This window comes from the organism of the source record quoted next, assembly GCF_019968955.1.
Source record: "MAG: Porospora cf. gigantea A chromosome Unknown PgA_NODE_292_length_23724_cov_347.27, whole genome shotgun sequence".
Taxonomy (NCBI): Eukaryota; Apicomplexa; class Conoidasida; order Eugregarinorida; family Porosporidae; genus Porospora; species Porospora cf. gigantea A.
The window spans coordinates 1-23,724 of record NW_027151579.1 but is presented as its reverse complement, the minus strand read 5'-3'; the positions used below and the strand labels follow the sequence as shown (position 1 = coordinate 23,724).

Genomic DNA, 23,724 nt, shown 5'->3' with positions numbered 1-23,724 from the left:
TGAGCGGGCGCGTGCAGCTGGATGCCGTGGTGGGCCACCCAACAGTCGACAACGGGGTGCTTGCCCTGTTCGTGGGGCGCCTACTGAACGAGTCCTTTGCGCGAGTATTCACGCAGACGGTGGTGCTGGCGAGGCCAGACCCAGACCAGCTTGACTTCGTTGTGGTCAACGACATCATTTCCTGGTCGCCCGAGACAAGCAAGCCGTGCTCGTATGAGGCTCAATACCCAGTGAGTATTCGTCCACGGGCTTTCCGAGAGGTCCAAACTGTCAAGGAAGAGGTCACAGCTGAACCGGATTCATATCTTACAAGAGTGTTGAAGACCGAGAACTCAACAGAAAAGCGTGCTCGCCCCAGGGAGCAACCGTCTGATAACACCACTCGAGAGCGCGTGTTGTGGATATCCACAGTGCCCGAAGCCTACGTTGACTCTCAAATAAAACGAGACGTCGAGGCTTTCGGGCGCAGAACGCTGAGCAAGCCCGTATACGTGGAAGAGCTCCGAAGGTTTGAGAGCAAGCACGGTGAGTACGGACCGCTCCACTCACCCAGCGGTGTATGTGCTGCTCAGTGACGCCAGCACCGCCCGAAGACTGATGAAGAAGACCTTCTTTTGGTCCGAAGCAGCCTCGGTTGAAGCCCGCATTGGTAGGGCCCGGTCGAATCCTTTTGAACGCGTCATCGAACCCTAGCAAAAAGCCGGATGTATTGTCGAATTGCCCAATGCTCTTCTCGTTCGTGATCTCTAGGCAACACAAACTCGGTGAGATCCGGTTTCATCTGAAGGTGGGCTGCCTGTTGCTTGGCTTGGCGGGGTACGCCGTACTGTTCAGGTTCCACCAGCCGGTGACCATTGAGGAATCGAATATATCGGGGGGACCCAGTATCGAGTTCTCTTATTCCCCGCCCAGTGTCGCCCACATTGCACCTGGTATCAACGGCATCGTCGGTTACTACCTGGAAGTACTTGACTCGGTTACGGACACGTTGTCTTACGATCTGTCTGACGTTTTCACACAGGATTTCGCCACTGAATCAGGGACCGCCACAAGCGTGGTGATCAATGCCGATGCCGACAACGTAGACGGGCTACTGCTGGTTGTTCCAATTTCGGGCGACGTCGAACTCGACTCCAACGCGCACGCCTTGACTGCGCGGCTGCTCAACAGCCCATTTTTGCGGTTGCAGTCGAAGGTGGTTACGGCGCTTGTAGTCCCCCGAGGCCACGCAGCTCGCGGAGTTGAGGCGTTTTTGGAGGTGTTTGCTCAGGGCCACATCAGAAGAAGCCTCCTCCTTCGGAGGCACCGACTAGGCAAGGACAACGACAGCCTGCTGCCCCATCCGGTTACCTACAGGTCAGGTCTGGTAGTCGACATGCCGTGCCGGCGTCCCGACACAGTGGATGTCATCGCCGAGGGAGCTGGCGGGAGGCTGGTCAACCAGGACCTGGTCAATCTGTGGGCGCAGGTGTCCAAGCTCGAGCACGGGCAGCGCTATTCCTGGGACATGGTACAGTACCTAGCCTCAGAGGAGTCCGCTCTCACTCCTAACTCGCCCCTTTTAGATGCGGCCGTGCCGTCGTTTACACTGAAATTCACGTGCTCCACGACCCGTCCACCACTGGACCCCCGCCGGATCGCGGATACTGTAGGTCGCTACCTCCGCAACGTCTCCACCATGCACCAGTATCTGCACCACTCCTTCAACTTCTACATCCTGACCTCCCGTAACCACCACGTATCCTCCGGCCTGTACCTCTATCCAGGCGTGGTGATGCTGTTGTCTGTAGCTGCAGCCCTACTGGAGGCCGACAGCGGCGTCGCGGCGCTGCCGGCGGCCCTGCCCTTAGTCGGCTCACTCCTGGCGGCTTGGCTGCCCTGCCTGGTTGCCACCCCCAGTCACGCTGCTGCTGGCTCGTGGGTGGTAGTCGCCCTGTGCGCTCTGGGCGTACGTGTGGGATCGAGGGCAGCGTTCCGTGCTCGCGTCATGGATTCGATTCGACTGGCCTGTCTCTGCGTACTGTTGTCGTTGCTTCTTTTCCACTTCTCACTTGGCACCTACTGGATCCTTCTTCTCACACCCCCGCTGGCGCTTCTAGAGACCGGCACACTAGCTTGGATTGCTAACAGCGGCAGATGCGTTGGGGCGTTGGCTGCTCTCGCACTCGCCGTGTGGGCGCATTCGAGTCTCGAACTACCGGTGGACATCAGGCTTAAGCTCGCTGAGAATTTTGGGTTCCTGTCGCACGTCAAAACTGTCGTGCAGCGTGTTGTGTCTCAAGAGCGAGCAGGTCTCGCCCACTTGACGTCTGTTCCGACAGTGGTGCAATGGGTACTTGCTAGGTGCTGCTGCATGTTCGTCTTATTGGCAGTGTGACCTCAATTTCCTAATTTCCTGTATGGAAAGGACTCGCGCAAAGAGAGTTCAGACTCCTTTACCGACAACCCCCAATAAGAGATATAAGAAGGAAGGTGAGGCCCTTTATATCACCCAATTAAACTCCATTTCAGACTCCATGGCTGTTGATGAGAACCTGTACTCCCGTCAAATCGGAGCGTTTGGCATCGAAATGATGACACAACTGGTTAAGGTGGGCGCTCAAGATATGCCTGACTCAGTTGCGCGTGATGGTCGTAGGACTTACTGGTTGCGGCGTCGAAGCCGCCAAGAACCTAATCCTCGCGGGTCCTTCGAAGGTGTCCGTGCACGACTCGACGCTGTGTGCGGTGGAGGACATGGGGGCTAATTTCTACATCTCGAAGGAAGATGTCGGGGCCAAGACGAGGGCACAGGCTTGCCTGCCACACCTTGCTGATCTAAACAATTACGTAAGCGTGGAGGACGTCTCGGGGTTGCTGACGGCTGAACTACTGGCCGAGTTCCACGTGATCGTGGCGTCTGGCCTGCCTGCTGCGGAACTGCAAGCCCTTGGCGACCAATGCCATGACCTTGGCGTGTCGTTCATCTGCTGCGATGTCTTTGGACTTTCCTGTCAGATCTTTTGTGACTTCGGGGAGGCACATACCGTTCGCGACGCGGACGGGAAGGAACCGTCGTCCGCGATCATCGAGAGCGTGAAGGACGGCTTTATATTCCTCTACGATAACAAGCGCTGCCCGTTCGAAGTTGGGGACTACGTGCAGTTCGAGGAGGTGTGTGGGATGACGGAGCTCAACGACCTGCCACCCGTGCAAGTGCAAACCGTTACCAAGCACTCCATTGGCCTCGCAGGTGTCGACCTCGCCGCGTTTTCACCCTACCAGAGGAACGGCATCGTGCGCCAGGTGAAGATGCCTCAAACCGTGCGCTTCGCGAAGTACACTGACGTCATGCGGGAACCTCTCATACAGGGCGAGCCTTGTCTCCCCACACCAAACCTAGGTAAGTTCGGCCGCTCCGATCAACTGCATTGGGCCTTCCAGGCTGTGAGGGAGTTTGAGAAGCGCCACCAGTGCCGCCCCAGGCTTTGGGCAGACGCCGAGTGCGCCGAAGTGGTGGAAATTGCCCGCGAACTCAACGAGAAAGCCCACGCGTTCGAGAGGTCTGTCTCGATGGACATCGTCGACTCCACTGTAGTCGCAGTTGTGGCGGCGCTGTCTCGAGTGGAATTCGCTCCGCTCTGCGCCGTTGTTGGAGGTATTGCCGCCCAAGAGGCAGTGAAGCAAACGCAGAAGTTCATGCCCTTACGGCAGCTGCTGTACATGGACTGTTTCGAGCTGGCACCAAAGACTCCTCCCACTCCGGTGACTGGGTCTCGGTTCTCCCACCTGTCTGCCATTTTCGATGAGGAGTTTCGAAGCAAACTTGCAGCGCTCAAGCTTTTCCTCGTGGGCGCCGGGGCTCTCGGTTGCGAGTTCCTCAAGAGCTTCGCATCTCTTGGTATCGGATCGACCGGCGAAGTGTTTCTTACGGATATGGACAACATCGAAACTAGCAACCTCAACAGGCAATTCCTGTTCCGGCGGCACCACGTCGGCAAGGAGAAGAGTGTGGTGGCGGCCCAGGAAATCCTCAAGATGAACCCGGACATCAACGTCATCCCCCACACCATCCGCGTCGGCGCCGAAACCGAGGACTTCTTCAACGATGCATTCTGGGACTCGCGTGACATTGTAGTCAACGCCCTGGACAATGTTCCCAGCCGCCTCTACGTGGACGGCAAGTGTGTGTGGCACGGCATTCCTCTGCTCGAATCGGGAACGCTAGGCACGAAAGGCAACATTCAGGTCGTGCTGCCGAGGGTAACCGAGTCGTACGGGTCGTCGCAGGACCCTCCAGAGGATTCTATTCCACTGTGCACTCTGAAGAACTTTCCGTACGAAATCAGTCACACGATTCAATGGGCCCGAGACGCCTTCCAGGGCGAGTTCACGGACGGACCCCAAGAGCTGCTGGCTTACCTACAAGACGCAACCGGCTACGTCGAGCGCCTGAAGGGCGAGGGGGCTGTCTCCGTACAGAAAGAGCGTGTAGCTCGCATACTGGAGTTGGTTAACCTTGCAGGATCACGGTCGCTCCTCGAGGTAGTCACCAAGGCGCATGCGCTGTTCCACAACTGCTTCAACCACCAGATGCTTCAGCTGCTTTACAACTTTCCACTGGACCACGTCACAGATGGCGGTCAGCAGTTTTGGTCCGGGCCGAAGAGACCTCCCCAGCCTCTCTGCTTTGACGCGCAAGACAAGCTCCACATGGACTTCGTGTACGCCACCGCTGCCCTTCTGTGCTACGTCCTGCAGATCCCCCACCCTACCAGAGAGGATGTGCATGCTCTGGCAGCTGCGTTGCCGCCGGTGCCGTTCATGCCCAGAAACGTGAGAATCGCGATCAACGACGAAGATTCGAAGAATGACGGCGCAGTCGACGACGATGTAGAACGTGACCGGCTTATCGCAAAGATAATCAGCCGACTGTCGGAGCTAAACCTCAATTCGACCATCCGCGCCGTAGAGTTCGAGAAGGACGACGACTCTAACTTTCACATGTCCTGGATACATTCGTGCGCTAATCTACGCGCGAGGAACTACAAGATCGCGGAGTGCACGCCGCATAAGTCGAAGATGGTGGCCGGAAAGATTGTTCCCGCCATTGCCACCACCACTGCAATGATCACTGGGTTCGTGGTCATCGAGCTGCTCAAGTGCGTGAACTACACCGAACGTCCTATCGAGGACTTTGCCAACGGCTTCGTGAACTTGTCCTTGCCCTTGTGGGTCCAGTCGGAACCTATTCCGCCTCCCACCACGAAGAGTGTTGAGTACGATCCCGTCTCCGCAGGCCCGCTGCGCGCGAAACCGGAGGGATTCTCGATTTGGGACAAAATCGAGATCAGACGGGAAGACGCCAGTCTGCAAGATGTGTTCGACCACCTGAAAACGGAGTTCAACGTCACCGTCTGTCTGGTGTCTGCGGGAAACACCCTCATTTACAACAGTTTCATGCCCAACCATGGCGTGCGCTTGGGTATGCCCATCTCGAAGCTGCTGGGAGAGGTGTTGAAGAAACCACTTCCGGCTGGTAAGAACTACATCACGATTGAGGCCTCTTGCTCGGATGCTACGGATGGCGTAGACGTGGTTCTGCCTCCTATAAAGGTTGTTCTCAAGGGAGATCTCTAAAGTCTAATTTGCATCCCCTAAGATTTAGTGAACCTTCATTGCATCTTTACATTGCATCTTTAAGCGAACACTCAAACGACCTTCACATCTTTAATCGAACACTGAAACGACTTCACATCTCGTCTTCGAAGTCAAGAGGGGGGAACGCGCCTCCTTCGACATCGGCGGCCAGGCAGACCACTGCTCGCTTTTCATCTGCAGGCACGAATAACCCCTGCGACCCTGAACCTAGCGGCTCGTCCAACGTTATACCGACTTTCACTGTGCCATCCACCACGCCGACGTAGCTGACTAGTCCCCGCCTGTCCCCTGAGGTGCGACAGCGAGAGTTCAAAGGCAAGCGTTCTCTCACAGCCTCGAGGTCGGCACGGAGGGCAGCCCTCCTTTGCTCCATCTCTGGCGAACGACGGATGTTGGACAGAAACTGCCGCATAGTGTTGGGGCGTTTTTCGTACTCCGTATCAGGCATTCGGTAGGGAGCGAAACCCTCGGCAAGCTGCGCGTTCACTTGCTTCATGACGCCGTTGGGGTCTACGTCCACCACGTGCAGCACCCCGTCTCCCTCGAGCAGTGCAGCCAGCGAGCCCAAGACGGTCTGGTCTGCCAGTTGTTCCAGCACGGCGCCGCTCTTGCGGTCCTTCACGTAGAGCTGCTGGGACGCCACTGGTGTCCCAGTGACCAAGTACAGTTTTTCCTTCAGGTCCGCGACGGTCATGGCATCCTGCAGGCGCTGAACAGCAAACGTGCGTCCTGGCATGTCTGAGTGCGTCACCTCCACGTTCATCAATTTTTTTTGTGGAAATTAAGGCTTGAATGAAGAACGACACCAAAGACAGGGATCCGTGGCAGCAGCGCGTCCTACGAGGACCCATCACCACCATTTTGGACGAGTCCGACGCCATCGTCCACACACTCTCCCTCCTGTTCGGCTGGTCGCTCGTTCTGGTGTTGGCGACCGTAAGCATTGATGTCGGGGGGTGGATACTGTCCCGCGCTCCTTTACTCCGACGAGTGCTGACGTGGTGCTCGGTCCGGCGCCCTCAGTTTATTTTCCCCAAGTGGAGGTCTGCCCTTGGCGCTTGGCATGCGAGAAGCGCCGTGGTTCGACAGGTTCTGGGTTTGGGGTACTTAGTTGTAGGCGTTCATCTCCTCTTGTCCCTCTTGATGTCCATGAAATCGTACCGGAGCCTGAGGTAATTATACCGGCAATGTTCCCTATATTCCTTCCCAGAGGCCAGGTACGCGACCAAATCACCGTTCTGCTTAGCCAACCTTCAACTGAAAACCATTCTGAATCAGCACGTTCTATGGAAGGTGGAGTCGCGGTGCGGGGTCATTCAGCCATCCGTAGAACTGAGTCTGTGGGCAGTCCTCAAGAGAAGGTCGACCTGGTCCCCTCTCCCGCTGGCAAGAGCCGGTTCTGTTCAATTTTCGATTCATGTTGCGGATCAGGAGGCCTTCCAGACGCGTCCATTACGGGTCTGAGACGCCTATCGCGAGGTTCAAGGAGGTAGGGCGGCTACGCACGCATGACAGATCATTGGTGTCCTTGATGTCGGACGCCCTTAGTCGCCGCAGCTCACTGCCTTCCAGTCTGTCAATCTCGGTGGGTGGAGACCTGCCATCCAAGCGTCTTCCTCCAACCTCACAGTGGGCGTCGCCAATATTCACCCGAATGGTGCTGCAGGATTCTGCAACAGCGCACTTGTATTCGCTTCCGCAGTCGCCTCTGCCGTGGAACGGACCCTTCGCTGTACAGTCCTTCGAAACTCCGTTCTTTAGGGGCAAGATTCTGTTGCGTGGTCGGGGCCTGCCCATGGAAGACCACGCAGCGAACTACTTCGGTAACCGCAGACGTGTGCAGCAGGTGGTGTTCCAGGGACGCTTTAAGAAGAAATTTTTTCTTGACGAGCTCTGGGGGGGGCAGATTTTTGACAAACCGTGGGCCAAAATCTCAAGACATGTGCTGGTGCCCGGAATGAAAGCCGCCAAGTTGCTGAACCCCTCGATGCTATGCGATCTCGCAGCAGCTCGACCCTACTTCCTGTTCCCACTCTTGGGGTCACAGCAACGCGTGAATGTAGCGATGCCAGGTCAGGAACCAGACATAACTGGAGACATCCACGAGGACTGTACTCTGCTGAGCTCTGATTTTGACATGGATGAGACTGAGCACGTGCGCGTTGCTTGGAGAAAGAAGCACCTGACAAGAGTTGCCAACTGTTCTAAGTACCAAGTCAACACCAGCCATGTGTACACTTTGGAGCACTACCAAGACCTCCTCCACTTCGACATGTTTGACTATCGAATCCCCGTTGTTAACTGGAGTGTGAAGCTCTCGGAGTACCTTCGAGACATGCCGCTGGAAATATCCGCCCTCCACTTCGTTCCAAGCGAGCACGATAGCATCGCTGACGCATTCACCAAGGCCATGGGCTCGGTCGAGTACCTCTGGAGAGTGCAGATCTGGCACCGAGACTGTGTATGACCACGGCACGTTCGTGATGGGAAGTCTGGCATCGAGATTGTCTGTGACTAAGTCCTTTCGTTATCGGTCACAGAATGTCCACGCTCTTTTGTGGAGGTTCAAGCGCCTCCGGCGCTGCGATTGTGTCGACAGACGGTTCGTCTACGCTTTTTCGTCTAGTGCCGAACAGCTTGGCTGCCTTTTGCTGCTTGTCGGTCATTTGCTGCTGCTGGTCGGCCAGTTCACTTGCCAGCGGCGTGGCCACCGCTGATGGCCTTGGCGCCATCGACGGAGCCTGGAAATTCTCAATAGATGCGCCCCGCTGCTGCTCTCCGGGGCCCCACACGCAGGAACGCGCCTGCAGCTTGACTTCCGTAGGAGGCTCAGCAGGCGCTGGTTGCCGCGGCGCCACAGGTACCGTCATCGGCGCCACTGGAGCCGTTTGCTTTTCGTAGGGCTGAAATTTTATGGACTCCACGTTCTCGCACTGCGGCATGACCTCCGTGGGCGGACTGTAGGGTGCGGCGCCTGCCAGTAGGCAGCTTTCCACAAGATCGTTGAACGCCGGATCCTGCACTTGCACTTCGTCGCAATATCCGTCGAAAGGACGGACAGCGATCCGCACTGACGTCGGTAACGCCATAAACTGGTGAAGCTCTGCCGCCCGTTGTCGAAGCAGCAGGTCGCATGACGTTTTGCAACGCGCAAACATGGCCACCACGTTGGGCTCGCCGACCATGCGCTGGGTGACATCGGGGTCAGTCCACTTGCTGAGCGCCTCCACCGTAGCCAGCAAAACCCTCGGCGAGTCTGACGTCGCGAACTCCAGCACAGTTCGAATTACGGTCTGTCTGTGCGATGATTGGATACCATACTCCCCCAGAATCCACAGACACGTCTCTGCTAGCTTGTCTGGAATCCGCTCGCTCGTGGACGTGAAGCCCAACGCCGTCTCCACCACCTGCTGGTGGAAAGCATCGTCAAGCCCCTCGCCGGGCCCTTCACAGACGAAGCTGACAAGAAGGTTATCGAATGTCACAAGGTCTCCTCCAAGCTGGACGGTCTGCAGTAACGTGTCCACGAACATTATAGGCGATGTGGCATAGCGCTCCGCAACTCGGGACACCTTGCGAATCAAATCGCGTTTCCAATAGGTGTCTGGCGCCACCCGCAGCTGGCCCAGCAACTTCTCCACCACCACCTCCACGTTGTCTACGGTGGTTATTTCCACCAGCAAGTCAAGCGTCTTCCTCTTCAGGGTTTGGTCACTATCTTCCAGGCAGTCCACGATGGCCAATTGATGTGCCAACACCACCTCAGGGTCGATCCGCGCGACCTTCTCCAGAGCGATAATGCCACAGTGCCGCAGGTTGTTGTTAGGACTCGAGAGGAACATGGCAATCGTGTTGGTGGCCATGCTGATCAGGTCCCTGTTAGGGTAGATACGGCAAATGACCATAGTTGCCTGAAACACGAGTGCGTACCCAATGTTGGTTGCTGAGGCCTCGGCGCGCCGCAAGGTGTCAGATATGACGTCGTAGACCTCTAGCGAAAGCTGCTTGTCGTCCTTGCCTAGCGTCGACAAGATTTCCATCAAGTGCATCTGCAGCCATGGTGCTGGCGTATGGTGAAAGTCGTAATCTCGCGAGAGTCTATGGTGTACGATCTGCTTGAGCATCGTCACGAAGACGCTCAACAACGGCGCCAGCATCTTTTTGCTCTCAACAGGGTTCTGACACAACAGATCCTTGACCACGGCGACGCCAGCCGCGAGTACTCCTGGCTCCGTGTCGCAGAGAGCCTTCTCCAGGGATCCGAAAAAGTTGGAGGGCGTCCCTGGCGAGCACAGGTGGATGGAGTGAAGAGCCAGGAGGGCTTTGCGTCTTACAGTGGCATTGAAGTGCTGGATGAGCTGCCTAGCCTGCACCTACGACGAGGACGTTCTCAATGTCAGTCACCAGTGCCGGTGCGATCTCTGGCGTAACAAGGTGCGCAGCGCATGTGAGGGCGCTCACGATATCCAACAAGTTGGAGCCCTTGAGGTCCTTCTGCATCGAGTTGACTAGCAGTATTATTAACTCGCTGCTCTTGTCCAGGCATAGGCAGCAAGCGAGATAGCCCGTTCGTTTGGCCATCGAACTCGTCTCTTGGCACAAGCTTATCATATGGATCAGAGCAAAGGAAATGTCCTGACCAAGCATGTGGCAGTAGAGTGCTCGGACTACGCGCTCCTTTAAGACCTCGGAAGAGCTGGGAGCGCCGAACACAGACTGCAAGAGCGTCCGCTCTGCAATAACGATCTGGTCCTCTTCTTGCTTCGATTTGGCCTCGCCGATCTGCTTGATCAGGTCACAGAACTCCGACGAGTAAGGGTTGTGGTGGAGCATATTAGGCGATTTCAATTCGTGAATGCTGTGCAGAGGGATGCCTGTCAGAACGAATTTAGGTAACACACATTCGAGTTTCACAAGGCACGCATCAGCGCTCCACTGCCACCATCATGCTGAGCTTGCCATTCTGCCATTGCTTGTAGGGGTTGACCACCTGGAAGAGGGAAGGGGCCCCGTCAGCCAACACGCCCTCCACACGGAAGATGACGAAACGGTCCCCGTGCAGCTGAGCGAACTCCCACTCCCTGTACGAGAACTCGAAGAAATTTTTGTTGAAGGACGACGAGGATTTGACTTCGACGTAGACCTTGGAACCCTCATGCATGTAGGTTAGGTCGTAGGGGTTGCCAGATTCATCATCCTGGTTGTACCACTCGACGTCGGGGAAGAGGCCGCTGAGGTAGCTGTAGACGGCCTGCTCTCCCAAGTAGCCTACACGCGAGTTACGCTCCAGGCCCCGCTTCGCGTTTGGCAGCCACTTAGCAGCTACCTGCTCGGGTGAGACCTGTAGGGCCTTAAGTCCCTTGAAGGAGTCCTGGGGGGCGGAGGGTGCAGCTACCAGCGGGGTGTCGTCGTCAGATGGCAGGTCTACTATAGGGTGGTGGTACGCGTCCTGGGCTTTCGCGGTCGCCAGAAACTCGGCGAAGCGCTCAGGCAGCGTGACATCTCCGACACCGAGGTCCTCCCCGGCCAAGGAACGGGACCACATAGAGTAGAGCAGATGTGACAGCGACTGCGTGCCTCCGGCGCACCGAACCAGCTCCTCGGCTGCTTCGAACGTGAGCTTGTTCTGGCTAGGGCAGGAATAGACGAGTAGCCCAGACCTGTCCAGACACGCGTTGGTGGAGATGGACTTGGACAACCGATGACCCACCACAGCTTTGAACCGCACGCTACCTTCAGTAGGCCGCAGACACAGACGGTCTACGGAGAGGCTCTCGGCGCCAACGACTTGGTGCAGCAGCTTCAGCAGCTGCACGCCGCCAGCCAGGTGCCAGGCGTCGCTCTCCCAACTGGAGTTCATCGGGTGCGACACCGCGCGCGGAACCGTCGAGAGAGGCCGCGTGCAGCGCGACAGCAGCTCCGCCCAGGTAGGACTCGCCTCCGCCGACCGCGGAAGCACGAGGGGTACGTCGAAGTCGATGCTTTCTGCCATCAACTTGGATGCGCAGTCAAGGGTGTGGTAGGCGGGTTCAGGCTCCCATTCTACTCGGCCCGCCTTCACTGGCGACCAGCAAGGCAGACTTCCCTGTCGCGAGTTGGCCGTGAGCCAGGTGGTTATAGATGACTGCCAATCGTCGAAGACGTTGATGCTCGCTACTGAAGCCCTATACTCCCTACACACCCGTCTCACGAACTTCGAGGGCGGCACAGCATCGGCGTGCGCTAGCAGCAGCTCCAGTCCTCGTCTCACGTGGAACCTGTCCAGTTTCCACCGATTGATTTGGTCTTGGTCAACCCACTCGCGGTAGTCGAGACCCCATAGGGCACTGTAGTTGGGGCTTCCGCGATCAGTGGTCATTGGCGCTGCTAACTTGGTGAACCGAAGGTCCCCTCTGTACAAAAACCCCTCAACGATGACTGGCGAGAACAGTTGCAAGCTTTGTTGTACCTCCGCCTCACTCAGCAGTGAGAGCAGGGCCAAGTAGTGGGGGTAGCGAACGCTCTGCCCCTCAGGGGCAAGAAGCCCCTCAGTCCACAGTGGTATGGCTCGCAGCAGCTCGAGGGCGCTGGTGACCACCGTTGATGCCGGCACATGGGGGAGTATGCTCGCCAATTCCTCGCGATAGAGGACTTTGGGCTCTCGCTTGAATAACTCGGAGCAGAGGTCGTCCGAAGGAACTGTCTGGCTGGCCGAGGTCCACAGAACGCCGTTGGTACTCTGGGTCAGGATCCACGGATATTCGTGAATGAAGAACTGCGAGAGCTCATCCCGAAATTCGTGAGAGGCCACCTCATGGACGAGACCCTCATACGCTGCTGTGGGACCGCCCTGAAAGAAGACCTCAGCGTGGACGGCCTCCTGGTGCATGAGGAACCCGAGAGGAACAATCCCCTCCGCGATGTCGAACGCGCGGTCAGCGGCTCCCGAGCGGGTTTCTGGTGGCAGGTCCCATACAAGCGGCGTTTCAACAGCCACGTTCTCCGGGGACCCCAGAAGCGAGGCTATGTACTGAGAAGGGCACATGTCAAACGTCTTCTGAAGAACGGACTCACAGCTGCGGTCCAGCACGACCCACTCTCGATGAGCGCCCTTCCGGCGCAACTGTACTCGGAACCCCAAATCGAAGACATGGCGCAGGTCGGTGGCTGCTTGCAAGAATCGGCCGAAATCAGGCGAAGCCTCCGCCAACAGCTTCCCGTCGAGGCCAGGAAGCTCGCCATGAATGATGTACGCTACTTCGTTGGAAATGACGCTGTCCACCGGGAAAGCGGTAGATCGTGGAAGCGTCGCACCCGCTTTCCATCGCATAAAAAGCATCCGCAGCACGTCAGCTGTCTGCGCGACGTCTCGCGAGTGATGCAGGAGCCCTGCCAATGCCTGTACGGAGTCCACGACAGTGAGGCCTGCGCTTCGCAGGTCGCGAAGCAGAGTCGGAGACAGCTCCGCAACACAGTTGGGGTGCAGTACCCTCTCACGCCACAGATCACCCAGAAGGAACTCATCCGTGGAGGCTATGGCATCCTTAGGTCCAACGGACGCACCCGAGAGGGTCTCCAGGCACTTGCAAGTTGACAACACGTAGTTAATCGAGAGGTTCGTTGGTCCTTTCGCTACTCCAGCCCACCAACAAAGCAGCGAGTAGCTGCTGGGCAGTAGGGGAGCTAGATGTTCCGGTCGGAGCGGCTGTATTCCCAACTCTACCAAACTTCGGCTCGGAAGGTGCACTGGGACTAGGCAGACGTGGTCTTGCACCAGCGTGGCGACATCCGCTTTTACCGCCCGCAGCTCCGCTGGTAGGTACTTTGCTTCATTGGGGCGAACAAAGCCGGTTCCGTCGCAGATGATTGCAGCTTGCGTCAGCGATGCAAGGCAGAGACGCGTCCACCCAGAAAAAATGCCCTGGCTATGTGTTGGCGCGGGTAGGCATGCCAGCAGAAAGCGACCTACGGATGCGTGGTCGCCACACTGAGTCAACAGCGCATCCCGCAGCACCTCGAAGACGCGAGGAGCGTCCGCCGCGGCAGCCGCAAGGATCTGCCGGTTCCGTACCGAGGACTTGACGTCTTCTCGCGTCGATGGCATATCCCAACTGGCATGCAGGTGGAAAGGAAGACCTACCGAGCGGATTGGCAGGTGGCAAAACAAGGTCCTATCGCCCGAGATGGGTAGCAGGGTATCAGGGTTGAAGGGGAAAGCGAAGACTGCGCTCTCACTGGAGGGGATTACGACGTAGCGTGTGGAGCTGATGTCCACGAACGCGTAGTTCAGCAGTGAGGCAACCTTCTTGGATAAAACGAGCTGCTCGCCGCTCGGGATGTCACAGACCGAAATGTGCGCCAGCTGGCGAAGGAAGAGTGGTAGTGATGGGCAGCTTCGCATGTAGTCGAGAAGTCCCAGTGGCTCCGCCTTGAAAGGTAGCCATATTAAAGTGGTTGGCGTCACGCCTGAGAGCCTCGCTGTCTGTAGCAGGCTGGCGTTGGGTAGCACGTCTTCGATGTTTAACGGAGCCAGCAACGGCAGGATGTAGCCCAGCCCCGAGGGGTGGCGCGAGTCGAAGTAGAAGCGGTAGCGCCCGCTGTAGATGTAGGGCGTGTGAGTGATCTGGAAAACAGACTTGAATCCGATGCCGAACTTGCCTATCCGGTTTTTGGTGGTTTCCTTGGTGGACAACGCGATGTCACACATGGCCATTACGTCTTTGTAGTTGAATCCTCGTTCGTTGTTTACAATAAGCACGCCGCTGCTGTCAGCGACAAAGGCAAGCGCGGGCTCCGCGTCGTAGACGTTGTCGTCTGCGTTTTGTACCAGTTCGTTAATGACGTGGCTGCTGTCGGCGTACATCTCCTCTGAGAGGTTCTTAATGGAACGGGTGAGGCGCTGGCGCTGTTTGTAGGACAGTGGGTCTGTGGCGTTCACCCCCAGTTCGTACGTATGGATGTACTCCAGCAGCTCCCCACACGACGCCGAATCCAAGTCGGGCACCGGAGAGGCAGGGGCAGGGGTGGGGGAAGCACAGGGAGGAGACGTCGTAGCAGGAATCGGAGGACGGGGAGCAGTTGGGCACGCAGGAACCACAGAGTGGCAGTCCGCTGTAATGGGCGCACTTGTCTCCAAGGCTTCCAGGCGGGTCTCTGGATCGTCTATGCAGGGCCAGTGCCGCCTCAACAGCGAGCGCATGGGCACGTAGGAGGGTAAAGAGTGCGCATTCTGTGCCGGACACAGTGCAGACAGCACACAGGCAACTTTGGCCTTCAAGTCGTCGGGAAGCAGCACGAACCCCGGCAGACAGATCACCGCCACGACGTCGTCGAAGCGAAGGGCGGTGCTCTTGGGAATGGAGAGGTCCTCGGAGGTTCTGAGGAAGCTCAGAACCCCACCGAATATTGTAGCGGGACTGGAACATGCCGGTACATCAGGAGATAGAGTTGGGGGGCCCACATGCACCACGCAGTCGTCTGTAATACACCAGAAGTCAGGGGAAAGACTGTGGTGACCAGCCAGAAAAGGTCCAAGGGGTCCCAGTAAGGGTTGGTAATTAGCCCAGGATAGATAGGTGTACATGTCACTTCCCACTGGGACAGGAGAAGCGAGAAGGAGGTGAACCGTCCCGACGTCCGGAGAGGCCGGAGGGCGAGGAGGCAGCATGCTGAGCGAAAGACTCGATAGCTGTTGCCGCAGCAGCTCTATATCGACATCGCCGGCCCAAAAACGCTCCACACACGCAGCGAAAGACGACCACTCAGCTCGGTCAGCGAGATACTGCCCCACTGGGGACTGCAGGAGCTCGCTCGGCAGCTGTCCGGTCCTAGGCTGAGGCGTCGGCGGCGGAAGCTTAATCTCTGGGAGACGAGGCATCGGTTGGTAGCGATGATGGCTCATGAAACGAACTATGAGTTGAAAATCCTGTGTAAGTGGGCACCGGGGGACTCACGGAATGCAATGGTTTCATGGGACCAGAGGGGAGACTCTTCAGAATGTAGGTAAATAGCTTTGTGCCGTAGTCTCGGTCGTTGAGAGAGTCCGAGTATAGGAAGTCCACGCTGCGCAGGGCAGCCCGTAGAGTGCGGCTCCGAGGACAAGAGTCCTCCAGCTGGGCCATAAGGTGGTCGTAGAGACCGAGTCCGCTGTCACACGCTCTAGTGCGACCGGAAGAGTCCAGAGACAGCAGGCTGCGCACGTGTTCAGCGAGGCTGAATGCGGAGGGAAAGGCTACGGATCGTCGGTCTAAAGTTCCAACTAGGAACGGCTTCAAATCCCACCAGAAGTCGAGCGCGGTCCTGGCTCCCACGGACCCGTTTTCCAGTTTTCGCTGCAGGACTTTCAGCAGTAGGGGTAGCGGCATTTCGGGAGTCGCCGTGTCCGTGTGCGCGTCGATGGCAGCGCAGCACTCCTCTACGACCACGGAGGGGAGCAGACTCTCATTAGAATTGTTTATCAAACAACCGATCCACGCGAGTAGAACCGTACAGGTGGAACGCGTCATCGCTGCGCTTACGTCCGTGGTGAACGACCACTTCTGTATAAGGTCGTCGACACTGCCCTCGGCGTTAGTGAAGGACTTGTGCTCGTCGTCTAGCATCGCTAGACAGTCTGCTTCCAAACCTGGGATCGTCTGAATGACGTCAAATTTCCTGCCTCACCGTGACGCCGGGCAAACGACCGAATGCAACATCCCTTCCCCGAAGGATGAAGGAGAGAATCATAGCAGAAAGTTGAAAAATTGTCTTCTCTGGTGGAACCCGGAGCGTCTCGAGTGATCGGCAAAAACTGACCACCACTTGTTTCTCTCGCTCAACGTCCTGAAAATCGTTCGTCTGGTCACTATCAAGCGTGTGGACGAGAGGATTTCCCCCCTTTCTCAGCGACTTGAGACACAAACCCGCAGCCCGGCTACGGAGTTCGGCCCATAGAGGCAAACAGTCCGCCAAGTGACTTCGGAGAGCCCCACCTCTCAGGTACGCCGCCGCTAGGTGACCGCACAGCGACTCACTTCCCTTGGGGCAGGAGCACTCCCCCAGACGCAGGTCCACCAGGCGGCAGCTCGCCGTGTGGCTGCTGGTCATTAGTAGGTGCGGGTCGCGCAGCGCTTCGCGTACGCCGTCGGCAACAGTCGCCATCTGGTCTGCCTTTGACAGCGTGGAGGCTGACAGGCGGTTCAGTACCTTCAAGTGCGTGGATCGCTGTTCACACATCTGTGCGTCCAAACTTAGGGTTCGGCGAGACCCCTGAACCGGTCCCCACTGCGGAGGGTGATTGTTGCCGCCGCCTCCAGGTCGTGCGAGAATGCGTACGTCGGAGGCAGTAATTTTCGGGTACTTCGCGTCATTCCCGAGATATCCTCTGATATGGCGTTTGTTCCTGCTCGGTGGTGGCGGTGGTGGCGGCATTTCAACACAGAAAAACAACGATTTTCAACTTAGACCGTCTGTCTTCACACACTCTCGTTCCTATGAGTGCCTGCTCCGCTCCCAGTGCATCTCCAGAATGTCAAATGCTTATGTCCTTGACTTCGACTTTGGCCTGCATTTCGCTGAGTTGGTACTTCCGAACCACCTTCTCAGTGAGCTCCTTGACGTAGGGGCATGTGAGACACGAAAATTGCATCGCCGCGTTCTGCGCTTCTTTCAGAACCAGCATGTTGTGACAAGAAGGGCAGAACAGCACCATTGTGCTATTTTCGACCTCAGCCACCGCAAGTCGGCGTGCATGCAGTTCACTAAGCAGCGACAGTACTGGAGCCCAGGGCGCTCGTGGCTAGAGCCGCATCGAGTGGACTAAGTGCTGGTCGAATCTGCCGCACTCATACAGCAATGGCCAGTGGTTATTGAGATAAAAGACAGTTTTTGAGTATGTCTAACGATCCAACAGAGCAAGTGCGCTACGTGGAGGTGCCCGTCATTGAGGAGGTGGTCCGCCACGTGCCTCGCAAGGAAGTCGTAACCATCGACACTCACGTCCCCCGATATGAGGTGGAGACCATTGAGAAGGTCGTAGAGGTGCCGCGCATTGAGATTGTTGAGAAGACCGTGGAAGTCGAGCACACGGAAGAGGTCGTACGTCACGTACCTGTGAAGCAGATTATTGACATTCCGAAGGAAGTCATCACCTACGTTCCGAAGATTGAAACTAAGACCATTGAGAAGGTGGTGGAGGTCCCAGGCGACGTCGTGGAAGTACCTCAGCCCTATACTGTGGAGAACACGATTGTGGTGCCTAAATACATCGACACGGAGAGGCAGACGGTTGTCAGTCAGACCCTGCAACCTGTGGTGAAGGAGTCGCCATTTGAGAAGATGGACGTTGTCATGCGCGAGTTTGACCCGTATTTGGTGCCTGTCGACATCTACGTCCCACGGCCTGTCGACCGAACTATGATTCCTGGAGCCAAACGAGAGGAACTCCGTCGTGTGGAGGTTCCCGCGACGCAGTTCAACGCTCTAGTCCGCAACGCCAACCCAGTCATCAACGACAAGGACCTGGACGGGATCTACCGCAAACATGTCGACGGGTCTATTCCAACCACCAAGGGCTCAGGTACCGCTCTCGTTGAGCCGAAGCGCGTGTATTAAACTCATGTTCGCTCAGACTTTGATTTATGCAATTCCATGCCGTGGTTGTGGTTCCTTACTTTGGTATGTGGCGCCGTCCAGATCGAGAGCTATACCCGACGTGTGCATCTTAGCGCAGTCTCCACGGTGGAGGAGGAGTTGACATTCGACCATCCGATCACAGGCACCTTCCTGTTGGCAGTAAGCCCAACGTGGTTGGGCCGTATCGTGAACGCATCCTTACCTTGCGCCCACCAATGGACTCACGGCAGTGAGAAGCTGGTGCTCGCGCCCACGGACGCCCTCCAGGTGCCGCAAACGGTACGACCGCTAGTGTGTCGGGAGTTCGCCGCGGAACTGCAGGATGCGCTGTCGCTGAAGTTCACGTATGCAGTCATGGACCATCCTAGAGCGCTGGCCCAAGACATGACCCCGAACGAGGAGATGCCTGTGATGGAGTTTAGAGTGCCGGTGCCAGCCTCCCAAGCCCTCGCGGTGGCACGCTATCAGTTGCAAGCTACCGTGGACTCCCCGGCGCAGGTGGTCTCGGGCAGTCTCCTTGCAGAAGGCGCTGGTGTCGAGGGAGCCGGCCTTCAGGTACTGCTCCGCTCCAGGTTGGCCCTCCCGGTCGTCTACCGCATCGACCGTACGGTCGAACTGTCTTTTTGGTCTGGTGCCACTGTGACGGAGGACTTTTTGATTGTCAATCGTAGGTGTCAGGGCCGAAATGGAACCAGACAGTCGCCCTGAGAAATTCGATTCCCCATTGATCACTCGCAAGGCAGCGCGATTCCCAACGGCCAACCACGCTGTGAGTGCCCACGGACCCGAGCTGTTTGAGGTGCCCGCGCTGGTCACAGCAAGAGCGCGGCACTTTGAGTTGTACGATCGCGTGGGCAACATATCGACATCCAACTTCGTGGAACGAATCCAGGGCTTCCACATGTACACCGTGCAGCCGCGGTACCCTCTAGCGGGTGGCTGGAAGACCACGCTGACGTTGAGGTATAATGTCCCTATGAACGCGGTCCCCCGCAATCCCTACTTAGGAACTGAAACATGGGTGCTGCCGCTGGACCACGCCCTCTACCTAGTGAGCGAGACGGCACGTGCTCACTCAGCTGCCAGCCTACACAGGCTCGACGAAGGTAATTTTCCCTCCGCGGTCCAAAAATGCCAAACTTATACCCGATGGTGAGCACCTGGCGGCCTCGGAGAGCGTTGAATGGCGCTGGGGCGACATTTTAACACCTCGAACCGTGCTCACAATCGAGCATCCGCCGACACTGAACGTGGTGGCTCTGGGGGGGCGGGAGCTGCGCGCTTTGCAGGTGGACTTCGTTCGGGGCCGCACTGGCGACCCTGTTTTCGTGGCTGGCCTCCTTTTGATAGGGGCCATTGTCCTGGCTGTTTGGTTGTCACGAAGGAAGCCAGCGGTGCGCCCGGCCGTCCTCACAGACCAGTTGATTGGAGTGGTGCAGCGCAGTCTGCTGGAAGCGGTGAAAGGCCCACAAGACAGGCCGCTGTCTGCGTTGGTGGACCGGATCAACGATGCGCACCGAATGTTTGACACGACTTGGAGGACGCGAGAGACCCTGCCGCCCCAAATAGCAGACGCGGTGGACGAGTACGTGAAGCAAGCACAAACCTTTCTGGAAAAGTGCTCACACGGGTCGCTACCCAGCGTCAAGGCGGTCACGAAGGCGGAAGAGTCGGTCGCACAGCTCATTAGTCAGTTTTAATCTTCTGCTTCTTGCGAGGTTTCTTTGGGGGAGCCTCTCTCCTCGCACGAATCTTCTTCTGCATCTTGCGAAACTTTTGCTGTTTCACGGTGGCTTCGAGCCGCTCATCGCGAAAAGGATGCAAAAGCTCCACGGGAACTTTTTTCTCCAGCTCAGTCGCATCCATCGAGAATATATCGTTGGTCGTTAATCCGAACGCGTCAGGCTCCACATCCCTATACTTGTACCTGCAGCAGACGTCCCCTATGATGTCCTCAAACTCCAGATTCTGCAGTTCCTCCAGAAGGTTTGCCACCGCTTCCGAGGGTTCTGTGTCATCTTCAATAAGGGCTTCTATTATCTTCTCATGTTCCTCTTCGTCGAAGTCGGCGTCCTTCTGCGATAGCTTATGGAGCAGCTCCTCTACAGGTCCGCTGGGATGCGTGTTCTGAAGGCGTTGCAGAATTTCCAGCTGCTTAACTTTACGGGCTTCTGCCAGTTCCGCTTGCCGCGCTGCAGCGGTATCCACCTTCCGCAGTCTGCGCTGGTCAGCCTGACGCTTCTTCTTAGAGATCTTCTCGACTCTCTCGCAGTCTATATGGCGGGGGTATGACTTAACCTTCGATCCCTCGTCCTCCTCGAAGCGAAAGTTATACTGAGTTTCGAACTCCTCCGCGGCTACGACGTGGTCGTCGTCGTCAGATAAGTCCTGGTTGTCCTCTGCTTCCGGCTCCACGTGCAGCGCATTCAGCTGGCTAGAAGGCTTCCAACCCTCCATTAGAATGTAGTCGCGAAGAAAGCGATCCTTCTCAGTCATGTTTTCGTCGTCGTCCAACAAAGTCCGCATCATGTGGTCCTCGCCGACCTGCCGACTGATGGCTTTCTGCTTCTTGAAGCGCTCGTATTCCGCATCTTCTTCACCGAGCTCCTGGTGGGTTTTCGATTTTACCGTCAAAAAGTCATCTTCGAAATCATCATCTTGAAAAACTCGAAAGTCGCGCTCATAGAGACGCGGGTCTTGGGCTCTAATCATCGCCATGGTCTCGACTACCTTGCGTTCCACGGTCTCGTTGGCAAGGTCACCCTCATCAGACGAGAGATCGTCAGAGTCTACACTCTCACGGTCAGAACCCTCTGTGGTCTCTCCCATGTCGTCCCCGGAGGGAATTTCCGCGATGTCGTGCCGGACGAACAGTGCAAGCTCCTCTTCTTTCTCTGGCGTTGCGGGCGTCTTGTTCCCGGCCTCCACAGATTCTAGCTCGGTCGACAGCGACACGGAGTCTGCCTTCTTCTCGGCCTTCGTGGCGTCGTACGAATCCGCCTTGTCAAGTCGGTCGTGCTTTTCGTCCTGTGCGACATCTCCAGTGTCCTGCCCCTCTAGGTGTTGCTTACGTTTTTGTTTTTGACTCCGGTTTCTAGTTCGGGCCATCACACACGATATCGCGAATTCACTGCACTTTACGGCCTGAATACAACTCTGGTGGTTTCAGGAACGGAACGTGCTGGCTGATGCCCGTCAGCACCTTTTTTATAGCGGTCTCCTGCTCTTCCACCGATCCGTCGGAGCTAATTGCCGGCTGGTCTTCCTCCGCTTCTAGATGGCGGATCTTCTGATCAAGCTCAGCCAACACGGCGTCGTACTTTGATAATCCGAGGTCACTCTCAAACTAGTATGTCGACTTAGACTATGCTCACCGGCCAGAAAGCACACGCAATTTGCAGCAGCCACACAGCACGCATTTTTTATTTACTGGTCGAACAGGTCAGTCTCGGGAAGCCAATCCAAGAATGGCTCTAACGTGAACTCGAAGACAGTGGTTGGTAGTTGAAGGCCGAAATGCGCTGTGGTGTCAGGAGAGAGAACGCCCATGATGCCAATTTGTTTGCTGTCCACCTCTATCCGAACACGTCGGTTGGATACGAATGCTGAGTGGTCTTCCGGCACCAATGTGTAGACTCGGTCACCCTTCTGGACCTCGGCCGCATATGCTGGCACGAGCTGCAGGTACTGCAGAACATGGTCGAGTAGCCCAGCCACGACCTCTAGCCCGGAGGTATGTGCTCCGGCGTACAGTGCGGCAACGTGACGACGATTTCGCGAGCGAGTCTCACATGTCTCGTCAATGGTGCAGATGTCGCCCAGTTCGAACAGTTTCAACGGCAGCTCAGCGGCTTTGTTAGACGCCACAGTCTTCAGAAGTCCAGGCAACAGCGACGTACGGACAATTTCGAACTCGCGCGTTTTGGGGTTGGACAACACCACGGGAGGTCCGGTAGCGCTGTACTCCGCGAAGGGACCACAAACGGCAGATGGCTGCATCTGAAACCACTCGAACGCCTCCTTGTGGCTGCACAGGCCCCAATTTAAGGTTTCGTGGAAGTTGCACGTGGCCAGCGTCCGACGCAACTGCTGCGAGAGGCTCATAACTGGTTGTTCCACCACGGAGAAGAATTTCTTCTTAGGTAGGTTATTGTAGCCGAAGGCTACTGCTACGTCCTCCGCTAGGTCGCAAGGATGCAGCACGTCCGAGCGGTGCATGGGCACTGTCACCATAATGCCGTCACCCTCGCTGCGGGCGCCCAGCATCATTCTGCTCAGCAGCTGACACGCCTCCGCCGTGGTCAGCGTCGACATACCCGTGAGGCGGCGCACGTAGTTCACGTCCAGGCGGACGGGTCGCGGGGCCGGGTTGGGGTAGGTGAAGGTCTGGCCTTGGAGAGGGTGCCCAGTTTCGTACACCACCTGCACAGGCTCAATGGTGAACTTGTCTTGACAGTACTCGGAGAACGCGCTGACGACCACGTTCAGCACCATCTCCGCCTTCGTGAGATCCCGCGCTGTGCACTCCACAAAGATGTTGCGTGTATCCAGCGTTATTTTGGAGTGCTCGCCGTTGATAATGGGCGGCAGAGAGCATACCACGTCGGTGGAGTCGAGGATTACGGGGTAGACCGGCGACTCCCTGATGATCGGTAAGTAGGCCTTCAACTGGTGGTGGTCCCCATACAACTTCATGAGTGAGTGGCCATCGTGCTCCTCCTTCTGGGCTAGCGGCACGAATCGGATGTCCTCGGGACGCCTGGCCATGTACCTGAACGGCATCTGAACCGTGTCCAGGTCGTGCGTGCCGATGGCAACCAGCTGTCGCCGGCGGCAAATGTTGTGGTGCAGCTTGTCCTGCAGGTCAATGAAGGACTTGTAGGCGGCTTCGTCCAGTCGCACGTTCCTAAGAATCGCGCCTACAACGTAAGGCCGCACGTCCTTGGTACTGCCGTGCACATTGATGACGGCCGTGGGATTGGGCGCGCACAGGCGGTAAGTCGGAGTCTCCTGCTTTCCAGTGAAGACTCGCAGGGCGGTGGACAGGCCCTCGAGCGAGAGCAGGTCATACCTGTTTGCGGCGACCTCAACGCGCCAGGTAGCACGCCCCTGCTCGTCCATCTCCTCACCATCGAACTCCGTGCCGAAACGGAAGCAGAGGTCATCGAAGGCCTCTGTGGTGCCGAATTCCTCTCCGATTCTCTGTACGAGATCGTGTTTCACGACCGTCACTACCGGCATCAGTGGACGCGAAATTAGCCAAAATCGCCATGAGCAGGAGAAAGGGGGCCAAGAAACAGAACAAGAAGCTACGCACGGGAGAAGCCGTCCAGCAGGCCCTAGAAGAGAAGGCCGCTCGCAAGACCATCGAAAAAAGCTTGGAGGACCCAAACGTTTTCCGAATAGACACCGACGGTAAGAATGGTTTGTCAAGCAAGGCTAGCAGACTTGTGAGGAGATTGGAGACCACTACTAGAGCGGATAGAGCGCTGA

At 57.0% G+C, this 23,724-nt stretch overlaps 13 protein-coding genes across 18 annotated transcripts; 7 read left to right on the top strand and 6 right to left on the bottom strand.

The window, feature by feature from the left end:
• Positions 1 to 693, top strand: KVP18_005094 (uncharacterized protein; the record flags this gene model as incomplete). Its single annotated transcript, XM_067949445.1, has 2 exons — positions 1 to 525; positions 554 to 693. Coding segments are annotated over 2 exons (665 nt in total), but the record flags the coding sequence as incomplete, so codon positions are not given.
• Positions 694 to 724: 31 nt separating this feature from the next.
• Positions 725 to 2,377, top strand: KVP18_000732 (uncharacterized protein; the record flags this gene model as incomplete). Its single annotated transcript, XM_067950090.1, has 1 exon — positions 725 to 2,377. The coding sequence occupies one exon, from the start codon at positions 725 to 727 to the stop codon at positions 2,375 to 2,377; it is 1,653 nt and encodes a 550-aa protein (XP_067810357.1).
• Positions 2,378 to 2,399: 22 nt separating this feature from the next.
• KVP18_000738 (uncharacterized protein) lies at positions 2,400 to 5,619 on the top strand (the record flags this gene model as incomplete). Of its 2 annotated transcripts, XM_067950097.1 has the most annotated exons (3): positions 2,400 to 2,472; positions 2,512 to 2,591; positions 2,620 to 5,619. In XM_067950097.1, 3 exons carry the CDS (start codon positions 2,400 to 2,402, stop codon positions 5,617 to 5,619), a joined length of 3,153 nt encoding a protein of 1,050 aa, XP_067810363.1. The 2 variants fall into 2 exon arrangements, with proteins under 2 accessions (XP_067810363.1, XP_067810364.1); XM_067950098.1 differs by lacking the exons at positions 2,400 to 2,472; positions 2,512 to 2,591 and having other exon boundaries at positions 2,629 to 5,619.
• A 112-nt stretch (positions 5,620 to 5,731) lies between these two features.
• KVP18_000733 (uncharacterized protein) lies at positions 5,732 to 6,403 on the bottom strand (the record flags this gene model as incomplete). Its single annotated transcript, XM_067950092.1, has 1 exon — positions 5,732 to 6,403. The coding sequence occupies one exon, from the start codon at positions 6,401 to 6,403 to the stop codon at positions 5,732 to 5,734; it is 672 nt and encodes a 223-aa protein (XP_067810358.1).
• Positions 6,404 to 6,432: 29 nt separating this feature from the next.
• Positions 6,433 to 6,816, top strand: KVP18_000734 (uncharacterized protein; the record flags this gene model as incomplete). The annotated part of the gene is made up of 1 exon (XM_067950093.1): positions 6,433 to 6,816. One exon carries the CDS (start codon positions 6,433 to 6,435, stop codon positions 6,814 to 6,816), a length of 384 nt encoding a protein of 127 aa, XP_067810359.1.
• A 241-nt stretch (positions 6,817 to 7,057) lies between these two features.
• On the top strand, positions 7,058 to 8,107 carry KVP18_000737 (uncharacterized protein; the record flags this gene model as incomplete). The annotated part of the gene is made up of 1 exon (XM_067950096.1): positions 7,058 to 8,107. One exon carries the CDS (start codon positions 7,058 to 7,060, stop codon positions 8,105 to 8,107), a length of 1,050 nt encoding a protein of 349 aa, XP_067810362.1.
• A 67-nt stretch (positions 8,108 to 8,174) lies between these two features.
• Positions 8,175 to 10,473, bottom strand: KVP18_000730 (uncharacterized protein; the record flags this gene model as incomplete). Of its 2 annotated transcripts, none has more annotated exon segments than XM_067950084.1 (2): positions 8,175 to 10,007; positions 10,018 to 10,473. In XM_067950084.1, 2 exon segments carry the CDS (start codon positions 10,471 to 10,473, stop codon positions 8,175 to 8,177), a joined length of 2,289 nt encoding a protein of 762 aa, XP_067810351.1.
• A 91-nt stretch (positions 10,474 to 10,564) lies between these two features.
• KVP18_000731 (uncharacterized protein) lies at positions 10,565 to 17,028 on the bottom strand (the record flags this gene model as incomplete). 4 transcript variants are annotated; one of them, XM_067950087.1, is made up of 4 exons in its annotated part: positions 10,565 to 15,544; positions 15,573 to 16,253; positions 16,282 to 16,607; positions 16,632 to 16,833. In XM_067950087.1, 4 exons carry the CDS (start codon positions 16,831 to 16,833, stop codon positions 10,565 to 10,567), a joined length of 6,189 nt encoding a protein of 2,062 aa, XP_067810354.1. The 4 variants fall into 4 exon arrangements, with proteins under 4 accessions (XP_067810354.1, XP_067810353.1, XP_067810356.1 ...); XM_067950086.1 differs by lacking the exons at positions 15,573 to 16,253; positions 16,282 to 16,607; positions 16,632 to 16,833 and having other exon boundaries at positions 10,565 to 15,286; XM_067950089.1 differs by lacking the exons at positions 16,282 to 16,607; positions 16,632 to 16,833 and having other exon boundaries at positions 15,474 to 16,220.
• Positions 17,029 to 17,128: 100 nt separating this feature from the next.
• On the bottom strand, positions 17,129 to 17,308 carry KVP18_000728 (uncharacterized protein; the record flags this gene model as incomplete). Its single annotated transcript, XM_067950082.1, has 1 exon — positions 17,129 to 17,308. One exon carries the CDS (start codon positions 17,306 to 17,308, stop codon positions 17,129 to 17,131), a length of 180 nt encoding a protein of 59 aa, XP_067810349.1.
• A 182-nt stretch (positions 17,309 to 17,490) lies between these two features.
• KVP18_000735 (uncharacterized protein) lies at positions 17,491 to 18,210 on the top strand (the record flags this gene model as incomplete). Its single annotated transcript, XM_067950094.1, has 1 exon — positions 17,491 to 18,210. One exon carries the CDS (start codon positions 17,491 to 17,493, stop codon positions 18,208 to 18,210), a length of 720 nt encoding a protein of 239 aa, XP_067810360.1.
• A 36-nt stretch (positions 18,211 to 18,246) lies between these two features.
• On the top strand, positions 18,247 to 19,387 carry KVP18_005095 (uncharacterized protein; the record flags this gene model as incomplete). The annotated part of the gene is made up of 2 exons (XM_067949446.1): positions 18,247 to 18,898; positions 18,927 to 19,387. 2 exons carry the CDS (start codon positions 18,247 to 18,249, stop codon positions 19,385 to 19,387), a joined length of 1,113 nt encoding a protein of 370 aa, XP_067810366.1.
• Positions 19,388 to 19,917: 530 nt separating this feature from the next.
• KVP18_000736 (uncharacterized protein) lies at positions 19,918 to 21,339 on the bottom strand (the record flags this gene model as incomplete). Its single annotated transcript, XM_067950095.1, has 1 exon — positions 19,918 to 21,339. The coding sequence occupies one exon, from the start codon at positions 21,337 to 21,339 to the stop codon at positions 19,918 to 19,920; it is 1,422 nt and encodes a 473-aa protein (XP_067810361.1).
• A 318-nt stretch (positions 21,340 to 21,657) lies between these two features.
• KVP18_000729 (uncharacterized protein) lies at positions 21,658 to 23,472 on the bottom strand (the record flags this gene model as incomplete). Its single annotated transcript, XM_067950083.1, has 1 exon — positions 21,658 to 23,472. One exon carries the CDS (start codon positions 23,470 to 23,472, stop codon positions 21,658 to 21,660), a length of 1,815 nt encoding a protein of 604 aa, XP_067810350.1.
• Positions 23,473 to 23,724: the final 252 nt, after the last annotated feature.